General features: G+C 39.3%; 1 protein-coding gene across 1 annotated transcript; it reads right to left on the bottom strand.

Annotated features, from left to right (window-relative positions):
* Nucleotides 1-2,739: 2,739 nt before the first annotated feature.
* LOC103701433 (probable protein phosphatase 2C 44) lies at nucleotides 2,740-12,214 on the bottom strand. The gene is made up of 5 exons (XM_008783475.4): nucleotides 11,823-12,214; nucleotides 5,067-5,318; nucleotides 4,447-4,723; nucleotides 4,195-4,349; nucleotides 2,740-3,225 (listed from the first exon to the last, which is right to left on the bottom strand). The coding sequence occupies exons 1-5, from the start codon at nucleotides 11,913-11,915 to the stop codon at nucleotides 3,085-3,087; spliced, it is 918 nt and encodes a 305-aa protein (XP_008781697.1). The 5' UTR covers nucleotides 11,916-12,214; the 3' UTR covers nucleotides 2,740-3,084.

Raw genomic sequence — 12,214 nt, 5'->3', positions numbered from 1 at the left:
AGAAAAGCATATCAATCCTAGTCTTTGACCTAAAATCACTAGACAGCTCCTAACTAGTTTGAAGAGGGCACCTAAGCCTCCAATCCGGTCTAATGAACCGAGTTGACCAGGTAAGCTCCCAGGTAAGTGGAGGGGTCACGATGCGTTCGCAAAGGTCCCACTTAAAACCCACTTGCCTCGAACAGATGAACTGTCTCCCTTATAGGGACAAAGCTTGCCTAGACATCAACTAAGCCACAGAGCAAAATTGGTGCAACTTTCGGTGATCTTCGTCCTATTGAGCTCGAATGTCCCTAGGGGCCAACGTCTAATTGATTTTAATTAAAGATGACACTATGTGAGATTGAGTTCACCTAAGTTGGGCAAGAGTCTGGTGATGAAATCCGGCTCTTATCTTGTTGGGGTGATTGCCCTTACTATGTGCAAATTGATTTGTGTATGTTTATCAAGCATGCATTCACACTCTTGCTGAAATTGAAATCAAACAATCACCACAAAATTTCAAGCTAATAATTAATTTAAATAAGAAAGGTTTAGAGGTTACCAAAGGAAATTTCCCCAGCAATTTTAAATTTTTTTTTTAGCAAACCTCCAAAGCATTCCTTTCTGATAGCCCAGATCTCCTCTTCAATTCCTGATCAAATAAGACCAAAAGAAAAATTAAAAAAAAAAATTAGTAGAAGAGAAAAAGGAGATAAGAAAAGTAACAATAATAGAGAATAATTTTTTTTTATATATATATTTTTTGAAAGTTTTTTTTAATTAATTAATTTTTTTTTTATGATAGGAAAAATAACTATGCAAGCAATCCCCGGCAACGGCGCCAAAAATTGATCGGTTCTTTCAATTTCAAAAATAAACCACGCAATAGCACGTATCTTGTAGGATAGTGATTACGGGTGTCGGTCCACAGGGATTGGAAACAAGTTATTTTTTTTGTAAAAATAAATCACGAAGAAGAATTTGCTAACTTGATTTAACTAAATTAATCTATGAGTACGAATTGAAATTTATCAAAGTAGATGGATCTAGGGTTTGGAATCCACCGCGTAGCATGGTATTAGGGATTGTGTTCTTAATTTTTATCTTTTGGAGAGGCATGCAAATTGGCTACAAGCCTTTTAAAATAAAAACATAAAGAGTTTTAGGAAAATCCATCTTCGGTATAGCATGAAGTGTCTACCTAAGTATGCTAATGTAGGGTGCAGCACACCTCATCTTCCTAGGCATGGATCATCTTAGACTACTTTAGCAAACATTAATAATAAATAGCATGCTCAAAGTTTAAACATAATAAAAGGATTTTTCATTGATAATAAGAATTTAAACAAGCTCCAAAATAATAAAGAAAATTAGAACTACAATGCCCTGTAACATTGCTAGGGCTTCATCCAGCCCTAGACTAGACGTTTAGCCGAGCATGGCTTCCGGACGACCTCCCGTCTTCAAATGAAATTGATCAACTCCCATTATTCCCAAAATATCAAAACTATTCTCTTTCCCCCTCCTTTCTCTCTTTTTTTTATTTCTTTTTCTCTTCTTCTCTCTCGGCTGGATTCTTCTTTTTCACCGAAACAGGGGGTCTCCCCTGTTTTCTTCTCCACCGAGCCCTACACACCACCCCGCCCCCCAGCTCCTTATATAGATCCCCTCATCATATCAGCCAGCAAGCACGTGGAGAGGAGGGGAAAACGGACGCGATATGTGAGGCGGATGCTTGGGATTTCAAATCCGGAAGAGAGCTGGTCTGCCGGTGATGCGTGGGATGATTGCTCGCAGATGCTGGAATTGGGGAAGAGCTGCAGACGGGCGCCGATCCGGAAGGAGAACGGCGTGATTGCTGGGGTGCCGGTTCGATTGCAGACGGCCGGATCAGTGGAGCTGGCCGCGGGATTCCGGGAGGTTGACGTGCGGAATGAGCTAGGGTGCGGAAGAAGAAGATCACGGCTTGCTGATTTGGGAAGGAAGGAGATGCTGCAGGATGAGCTGGAGGAGCCGGGAGCGTTGGGAGGAGCCGAAGAAGAAGGTGGCCGGATCCGTGGCGTGATACGCTGGGAGCCTGTCTCGGACGCTCGGAACGGTAGCGCGGAGGCGGGGATGCAGGCGGAGAAAGAGGCGGAGGAACGGGAGGCTCGCTGCACCGCGTGGAAGATTGCGTGGAGGGTCTCTCAGGCGACATCATCTCGGCCGTTATTCATCGCTTAGCTCAAATTGAATGTGATGTAATAAAACTTATGGTTGATACCTTGATCGAACAACCGAGATCAATTTACTTACGATACTTTGTTGATATTCATAAGTATCTAATGAATTATGAGCTGAACAGATCATGTTCAGCAAAAAAAAAAAAAAAAAAAAAAGCTTTCTTTTGTTCCTGTTGAGACTCAACAGGCCATCATTTCCCTAACCTGAAAAAGACTGCCATGCCGCCACCATCGCTAGCATCTTCCTGGCATCCACCATACATGGTATGGAGGCATCCAAAGAGAGACAACATTGTTCTCCAAAGGAAAATGATGAAAGTAACAGAGAAATTTCACACAGGAATCAGACACGGCTATCGTGTTCTTCCATTCTGGATCTCACCCACCGACAGCCTGCACCTGTGTTGTTATTAGTGGGAGTCCGATGTCACAGTTCCATATCGGCCATGTAACCTTTTTCCTTCCTGAGTTCTCCCTTCCTGCAGCACTACTCTTCTCCAAATTTGATTTCCCGACGCATTGAGAAAACTTTTATAAACAGAGATACAAGAGACATTGCTAACGTTAAAACATATATGTATGAACATGTATATACACACACAAATGTAACACTACGACTACCATGCATCGAGGCCTCAGAAGGTTCCTATTATACTCGCAGCTACGATTACCGGAAATGACCGGTCAGCTTACTTACAACTTATACAGTCAACTAAAGCTTCACCAACCAGCTGAACAGCGCGCAATCCACGAACACAGTATTCTAGAAAGCAAATAAAATTAAACAGAAGTTTTCCTATCACTGTATCGCACCAAAAAACATTATTTTTTCCTTCCTAATTATCTGTTGGAGGCCTGAGAATGACGACATGGTGGAGCTTCAGCATCTGAAACGAATAACGATACAAGAGATGTCATCTTTGCTTTTCCTTGCCAGCGCCTCTGTGGTCAAACGCTTTGCTGCAGCTTGTGGATCCTTGATGGATCTCACACAGTCAACAGCCTCCTGATTTTTCATTACCTGGATAAACAAAGTGAAGCAATATGAATTAAAGTCTCCTGTCAGTGTCACAAGTCAGGAAACAAGCATTCTTGTCAGTGTCCTAAGTCAGGAACCAAGAATTCTTGAATAAGTATGCATCTTCTTGCAGTGTGAGTCAACAGACAAAACAGAAGCACAGTTAGGAGGCAAAACTTTACAAATTGAGCGGCAATGAAGAAGAATGCATAGATTCTTGCAGCATGAGACAATAGAAAATCAGGAGTTTGGTCAGGAGGCAAAACTTTACAAATAGAGCAGCAATGAAGGGAAAAATGAAGAACAACCGAGCATTACTGAATAAATATGCATCTTCTTGCAGCATGAATCAATAGAAAAATCAAAAGTACAGTCAGGAGGCAAAACTTCACAAATAGAGCAGCAATGGAGGAAAAAAATGCAGAAGAAGAATGCATCTTCTTGCAGTATGAGCCAATAGAAAATCAAAGTGCAGTCAGGAAGCAATGAAGGAAAAATGACAGGCATCCTTCATGCAGACTAAATAATGCTATGGGAGCTCTGTTTCCCCGTGAAATTGTGCAAAGATATGTCTACCATCATGTGTAAGACTATTGATCTAGTTTCAGCTGTACAATGATCTCATGCCCTCACCACTTACAAGGCTGACAGCCGAGGTATAATGCTAGGGTCATATTTACATGAGAGCACACTGCTATTCCATTTCCACCTCCGCTAACAATGCCTCTCTAGTTTAGGTGGGCAAACATTTTTTTAAAAAAATAAGAAAAAGCCAGAATATAAGGCTTAAAAGTATAAAAGATCCTTAGTGCTAAAACAACGAAAGGATCCGAAAATCTTTCTACCACTTCTCTAACTTCCCCTGGTACATATTCAGATGTGAAATATCAAGAAAATGATCACATGTTGAATGAATAAACAAGTAGCTTGATATCAATGCAGCACCTAGTGGTAGGATTTAAAACCACTAACCTTCCATAATCCATCACTTGCAAGTATGACAAACTCTATAGTTGGATCTATTGGCACATGTCTTACATCAGGTTCTGCACTTAAATGTGCCTTTAGACTTTGGTCACCAAATGCACGTGCAACCGCAAGTTGGCCATTAACACGAGGAACATCACCTGGAAACACGCCAAGAGATACTGGAACTGTGACGACTATTTTTGAATTGGCCATTTTTCATACAAAGTTTTAAATAATTAGAAGAAAACAGCATACCAGGAAAAATTGTTACGAAACCACCTTGCTGTTCAATCCTTTTTCGTTCAGCATCTGGTTCATGGTCAACAGTGAGTTGATTAGCAGCACCTCTTTCACACAAGACAGCTCTTGAGTCACCTATGTTTGCAATCCACAAGTCTTTGCCATCAACAACGATTGCTGTAACTGCTGTGGAACCCCCAGGTCCCAGTCTCGTTGTGTTTTCAAGAATATATTTGTTTGTGGAGCAGTAGGCACTTTTTATTGCAGCTGGAGGGTCCCTCCAGAAGACAGGCTATGTTGTAAATAGATGAAATGATTAATATCATCAATTGAAATATATTCACATGCACTGCAGATTCTTAAGTTCAATTTGAGGGATCAATATTAAACTTGCACAAAAATCAAACATAAACTGAAAAAGATATGCAAAGGAAAAGCGTATACAAAGAAAACTGATCTTGATTAATATATAATAATGAGATAATTACTTAGGGATGGTCCAGTACTCCATAGAATGACCTTCATATGCTTTTATGTCTCACAGTTTAGAGTGTATTGAGAACCATAATGCATATGAACAAACAAAACTAGCAAGAAGAGGAACATGGACAGTAAAAGGAGTATCTGAGATTCACCTCTTTGAGTATGTTGTTGAAGAGGTTATCTTTTAAATAACTCGGGACACCATCCCCCAAATGGCCATCGAAAATAGCAAACAGGCCAAGTTCATGACCATTTTCACATCTATACTCTGCCACATGATAATCTTCCATCTCATGACCTGATTTCCCTTCCACCAAGTTGAAACCATGCGTCACTTTATTACTTGACATTTTGCTCCGCCCTTTCCCAGTATCGGCTGATGATGAATGAAGACATGCAGCACTCTTCATGACCATCAGGATATGAAAAAACACGTAAAAGAAATATCAGAAAATGTTATTCAATTAAACATAGATGTCAAATTCGATAAGAGCAAAAGGGATAATGGAAAATTAATATAGGAAAGAAAGATATGTAAATAAGTCGGCAACCACATATTAATTAGAATATAAACCTGTGATACCAAGAGATTTCTAGAAGCTTGACATATTTACATAGGACCAAGGTCAGTGAAACTGTCCCGAACCGGACGGTTCTGGTCGTACCGAGCCGTCCTAGCAACAGATTGGGACGGTTCCAACAATAAAAAAGAAATCCATTGCCGGAGGGGAAGAAGGAGAAGGAAAGAGAGAAAAAGAGAGTGAGCGAGGGAGGGAAAGAGAGGGAGAGGAAGATAGAGGAAGGAAGAGCGGAGGAAGCACCTCCTGGCTTCACGACCGGATCTTCTGTTTCGTTCGAAACAATGGTCTGGCTGCCTTTTAATTTCACGATTTTTAAGTAAAGTTTGCAAGTGATTTGCTGATTTCACATAAAAATCGCAAAATTAAAAAAAGACGGTCGAACTCCAATTTTGAGCGAAATAGGAGACCTGGCTACGGAGCCTTCATCCACCTCCTGCCCGAGTCACCGGCCTCCGCCACCCTCCTCTCTCTCTCCCTCTCCCCCTTTCTCTCTCTATCTCTTTCCCTCTCTCCCGCCCTCTCATCTGCCTCCTCTAGCATAAAAATCCAACATCCCATAACAAACATGAGCACATGATTTCAAGATTTTAAGTTCCTACGGAACTTAGGGCATCCCAACCATCTTGTCTTATTCCTATGAGAAAACGGGACCATGATGGGGTTGGGACTCCAAAACCCATCCATACAGGGAAAGAAAAAGAGAGAGAAAAGAAAGAGTGGAAGAAAAGATGAAGAAAAAGAAAAAGCAAAAGGAAAGAAGAAGATAGAGTAAAGAAAGAAAAGAAGGGAGAAGAAAAGAAAGAAAGAAAGGAAAGAATTCGAAAAGATAGAGAAAGAAGAAAAAGGAAAAAAGAAATAAAGGAAGGGATAAGAAAAAGAAAGAAAAAGAAAAGAAAAGAAAGGAAGGTAGAAGAAAAAAAATAGGAAGGAAAGAAAGAAAGAAAGAAAGAAAGAAAGAAAGGAAAGAAGAAGAGGAGATAGATGGGAGGATCTACTGGGACTAGGCAGGCTAGGGGTGCATCCCGTTCCATAGAGAAATCGGGACACCCTCGTCCCACGGGATTTAAAACCTAACATAATTTACCAACTACCATATAGAAATCCGTTATAGGTACCTAATATTTTTCATCTTGGAACTCCATTTCTATCAATCTATATAGGTTAGACGAAGGCTTTTAAAAAGGCTATATTGTATGTCATGTGCACTTCACTATCTCTTTAACTGATGGCCCCTACATGGCCTCCTTTTGATTTTTATCATGTTTGCTTAAATTCTATAAAAATTGTGAATCCCAAAAATGCCGACATACAAACTTGACGCTCTTATACCATAATCCTTTCAATCATTTGTTGTCTTTATAAGTAGGCCGAGCTAGGCCGAGCCATGCCCCTACCTGAACTGGGCCCAATTTTTTTTCGGGCTCTGAGCCAGGTTTAGGCCCAAAATTTTTTTGATAATTCAAGCCCGAGACTGACCCAAGCCTAGGCTTGGGCCCGACTTGAACTTGATTGGGCCGGCCCGAATTATCCGTTTGGGCTAAAAATAGGTCTGGCCCGAACCTGATTAAAGTTTAAAATTTCATGATATAGCTTCACAAGTAAATGAGCTAGCTAAAAATTGGGCTCTCTTCTATAACACAAGTAAATAATATATGATACATTACTATCAGCTAAACCCATTTTAATTTATCCTTTACTTCCCATTATTCTCTCTAAATAACATACAAAAACAAATTGATTCGGGTTTGAATTCGGGCTCCGTTTCGGACCTTGTTCTGGCTCGGGCTCAGCCCGGGCCAATAACATACTCGAGCCCAGCCTGAAAAATAAATGGACACTACATTTAAGCCTAAACCCAGTTTGAACTTTTTCGGGCTTAGTCTGAAGCCCGGCCCGAAGTCAACCTGGCCGGAGCCCATTTCCAACCCTACCTATAAGACCTCAATACAAATGTCGATGCGTTATGAACATATATGTTAATTTAACCTACTAATTGTCATCAGGCAGATTAACTAATTTGCTCCCCTAGTTGACAATTCTTTAGCTATTATGACTCGGTCATTGATAATTTAACCAACTAGTTGTTAAGAGCTAAAAAAATTCTCTGTCTCAATTAGAAGCATTAATTGGATACATGTTTTGCTTATCTAACTAAAAGGGTTCCAAACAAGATTTTGTTAAAGCCCCAGATCTCGGACATCTCAGCAACCGGAAGATATTGAGATGAACTGACATCTTGGTTTCTCTAGGTTGAGATGGAAGGCTGGAAATATTAAGGAAGAATTACAAAATTTTGATTGATGAATATGAATATGGCTGGCATAAAAAAACGAAGATTAGTTATTTCCCTGAGATATTAATGTAAGTATTTAATAACAAACATTTAAGTTTGCAAAATCTCTGCTGGTATGTTGATGTCGTACCAGCCTATATCTTAGAATATATTGGCTTATACAAGCTGAGATTTTATTACATATCACACCAATGGGTTCCCAATACCAATATGAACCGAAATCTTAACTGAAACGGGAAACAGGGTTGTACAATGAAATAATGTAATAATGGGACCCTCAAGTGCTACAGGTCCAGAAACTTAACTTGCCAATGAGGGTACTTTTAGCTAAGTATTTTAAATAATGGTTGCAAAAAGAAGATGTATGATAGAACCTCTCAATTTATAGCATGCAGTAAGTACCAAAACAAGAGTAAGATACCCTTACACTGGTTCTTTATCAGCTGGCATGCATAATTTGTTTCAAATCAAATAAAGAATGTCGCTGTCAAGGTCTGCAATACATGTTACATAGGCGTACCGCATACTGGTCATGCACCATAACAGAACATACTGCAGTACACCCCTAAATCTACTTTTGGTCTGCCAATGCAGGGTGGTAAGGCATGGTACCTAGTTACCTACCATAGGATAGGCCAGTACGTACTACGGTATGATCTTTTTTTCTTTTTTTTTTTTTGAAAAAGTTATGGTTTTTTTTTTTGAAGAAGTTATGGTCAATTTTTTCAAACCTTGGTTTATCATGTCTAACCATTGATGGGCAAAGCGCTCTCAGCATGCATGTTCAACTTGAATGTCACAAATCATGGAAATTCCCTCCATAAATTGTGATAATGAGAACAAAAGGTATATAAGGAATGCAAACCTTAATTCTGTTACATGACATCAGCTTATTCTATTCTTAACATCTTGATTCTTGATTTAGCATAAAAACAGAGCTTCTTCCAGGCATAAAAATTAAAATGGAGCCTTCCCATATAAGTAGAACTTAGACATGGTTCTTTCTATATAATCTCTTCTATTTTCAGATTTACTTTTAGGATGCTTTTATTAAGTGATTCAAATATTAAAAAAATTTGGATATTCGAGTAACAACTGCTTCACTATCTTTTAAACAATAGCCCTTTGTTAAATCTCTCGAGTAGGGGAAGTTTGGGTTTCTCATAGGTTGCTTAGGTTTTGAATCAAGGGATGGGGGCCAGCATATGATGTTAGCAAAATATTTGATAAATTTTAATATATTAAATTCCTTGTAGAGAAGAAAACTCTTCTGTGAATCCTCGTCTCCCTTTTCCACTCTCCAGAACTATCTGGGTGTCTCCCTTTTCGCTCCCTTACTGTCTTAGTTCTTTCTCCCGTATTTTTCATCTTTTTGCTTCCTTGTTCCTCCTCTTTCTTATTTGTTTCTATGCCCATATCTGAAATAGCCTCTCTCCCTTCATTGTCCTTCCTTCTTCTTTTCATCATTCTTCTCTTTCCTTTTTTATTCTGCTTAACCTTTTCATATAAGATATGGACTATAGTGATCAGGAATCTCATTAAAATGCTCTGTTAGACTTTCAACATTTTTCTGCATGTCCAACTCATATCCAGACCACCCCATGGCCATAACTTCTCCTAAGTCTAGGAAAAATGAAAATTTAGTTTTTTTTGTAGAACATATTTGTAGATCAAACTTGTTAATGGAGTATTTAATTTTCACTATTGTAAGAAATTATCAAGCACACTTAATACCAGGACACTTCGAACTTGGACCTCTGCTACTTGTCTAGGTACCTAGGTAATAGTTAATACCAAAGAGATTGCTGTTGGATACCAACTGCCCCTACCAACCCCAGAATCTGGTTTCGTTGGTGACATTTGGCACCAATGTCCTTACAACTACTCTAATATATGCTTGCTAATCCCCAAGCATTATCTAAACGAATCTGACATGAAATATTTGCCCAGTAACATGTAAAAAACTTGGAAATAATAAGAAGTTCCATTGCAAGACTTGCAATATAGGATAAATGAAAATTTAAGTCAGTCAGCAACATTATAAAGGTGAAAAGGTGCAGACAATGTGAAAAATGAAATGTTCAAAGGTCTTGTGGTTGCACTCCTTGGTGTGGAGGGTTGCATATTGTGCAGCCAACCATGTCATAATAACAAAACATGCACGCAGATGCACATGAGGGTGTACATGGACACACATGTTACAAGCATAAATATATACATCATATTATATACGCGTATGACACACACATAGGCACACATATATAGTCTCAAGACCTGTTAAGATGTTACTTTACTCAAGTGTTTGATCCTCAATTTGCAGTAGGAAACTAACTCTGAGGTTGCAGTACCCCAAATACTTTAGAAAACTTAAAAAATGCAATAAGGCTCTTATAATGACCATATATAGCTAGCTTTTATAACTAATTTTTATGTTTACAAGCTGTCATAATGTAGGAAATGATAAATATATGTAGATGGTGGATACGAGAGAAAAAGAGAACAAAACTAACCGCATTTGTGCTATACTGGTGAAACTAGTGAAGGATGTTTTTTTTTTCAATTCGAAGAAAAAATACTTATTATCTCACTTTCTTCTATTCTTTTGTTGTATTATCTGGCAATAATGACAACCTTCTTTGCCAGACATCTAGAATGGAAGGGGTAGATGGAAAATTAATTAGGAGAGAGCCTTGCAAAGATCAAATCTGCAAACGAAAAGATACTACTAACTCTTTTCATCATGGGCAAGATGAACATTTTTATTCAAAAAAAGAAAAAAAAAAGGAATTATGCACGAATGATAGGTGATAGACATATATAACAAATGGAAGAAAGCTCAACATTTGGGAGAATATATGGATCAAAAGTTGGAGAAATATATCATCAATCTCATATCAACAATAATACTATCACTCGACTACCCAGTCAAAGTTTGTTCCACGTATTTTGTACAGTTCTTGTAGGCAAATCATGTATCCAAGAGAATCAAGATTCTGGCTATGAGAAAGCCGATGATGACTCCTATTGACACAAAGTTTGTCCTATAAAAAATCTCGAATACAGCATGGAGGCAAAGGTAAGCATTATGAAGCAAGAGTTCAGTACATATGTCTTTCCATAATGTTCAGGTGAGTAAATCATAAATGAAGATAGCATACTCCATGCAAAACCACTACTTGTGCAATGACTCTTGAAGATTAAAAACTTACCACTAATAGCCGATGTTTATTGTATTTCTCTTTCTAGTAAATAGCATCTAGAAACCTTGGGAAGCTAAGAGGATATCATAGAAATGATATCTCCAAGGGTCGAGTCAGTATTTAGCGTCGTCAACCCCTGGGGTTCGTTGCCATGCTTTAGAAGCAAGCATGATTCACAACTAATGATACATCCGATTGCATGTAAAAGCGCCCTTCACAGCAATATTAAATATGCAGCTTCTTGGTGAACAAAAAAAATGGAAAGAATCCAAACAGGTCCATGCCAAAAAAAAAACACTTAAAATCTAAAGTTTGTGACCATGTCATGCACCCCTGCTTTAAAAACTCGAGTCTACTTATCACACAACCTAGCATCTTCCCTTCTGGCCGGCTGCCTCCATCCTCTCAAATTCTACCACGACCAATCTTCTAAGCATATATTTCTTTATGCTATTTTTTTTCAAAAACGAAATTCTTCTTTTTATGAAACAACCGACAAAAACAACAACCTAATCAATCATTCGTTCCAATGATGTATCACTAATTCTGCTTGAACTTGTTGCAGAACACCTAAAACAGAACAATTCTTGCAGCAGAGAGATCTTGGACGCATCCACCCCCATCTCACACACTGATCATGAGACAGGAAGTGAAAGGCCATCACAAGAGAACTCCCATCTGCTTTCTACTCGGATTTTCTCCCCTTTGCTTCCACCAAAAGCAAAAGCAGCGAGCCGGCTAAAAGAACGATAACGCGATGCAAAATAGGAAAGAATAAGAAGAGACAAGGAAACATAGTGGCAGATAAAGGGGCCAAATCTACGGCCGGCGTACCTTGAAGATGTTCAGGAACTCTGACCTTCTCCTGGTGCTGCTGCCGCTGTTGGCCGCTGAGGAACAGCAAGGGTTGAATATTTGCTTCTCCATCCCCCGATCATTCAATTCTCTCCCTCGTTAATCCCCACGGATCGATCGATCGATCGATCGATCACTATTCCTCCACCCCCCCCCCGAGGCCACGCTTCGCTATGCTGTGCTTTTCTTTGCCTTACCTTCTCTCTCTATTTCTACTTCTTCTCCCTTTCTCTCTCCTTCTCTTTGAGGAAAAAAAGGGGGAAGGGGGAGAGTGGGAACAAAATTTCGTTTACTTTTCTTCTTCGTCGCACCCCGTCGTTCGTGGTCCCGGGCTTCCTCTTGGCTTCTCACAACTTCGGCCTTCGTCTTCT

The sequence above is a fragment of the Phoenix dactylifera genome, chromosome 1 (assembly GCF_009389715.1).
Source record: "Phoenix dactylifera cultivar Barhee BC4 chromosome 1, palm_55x_up_171113_PBpolish2nd_filt_p, whole genome shotgun sequence".
NCBI lineage: Eukaryota > Viridiplantae > Streptophyta > Magnoliopsida > Arecales > Arecaceae > Phoenix > Phoenix dactylifera.
This window is presented reverse-complemented; position numbering and strand designations above follow the sequence as displayed.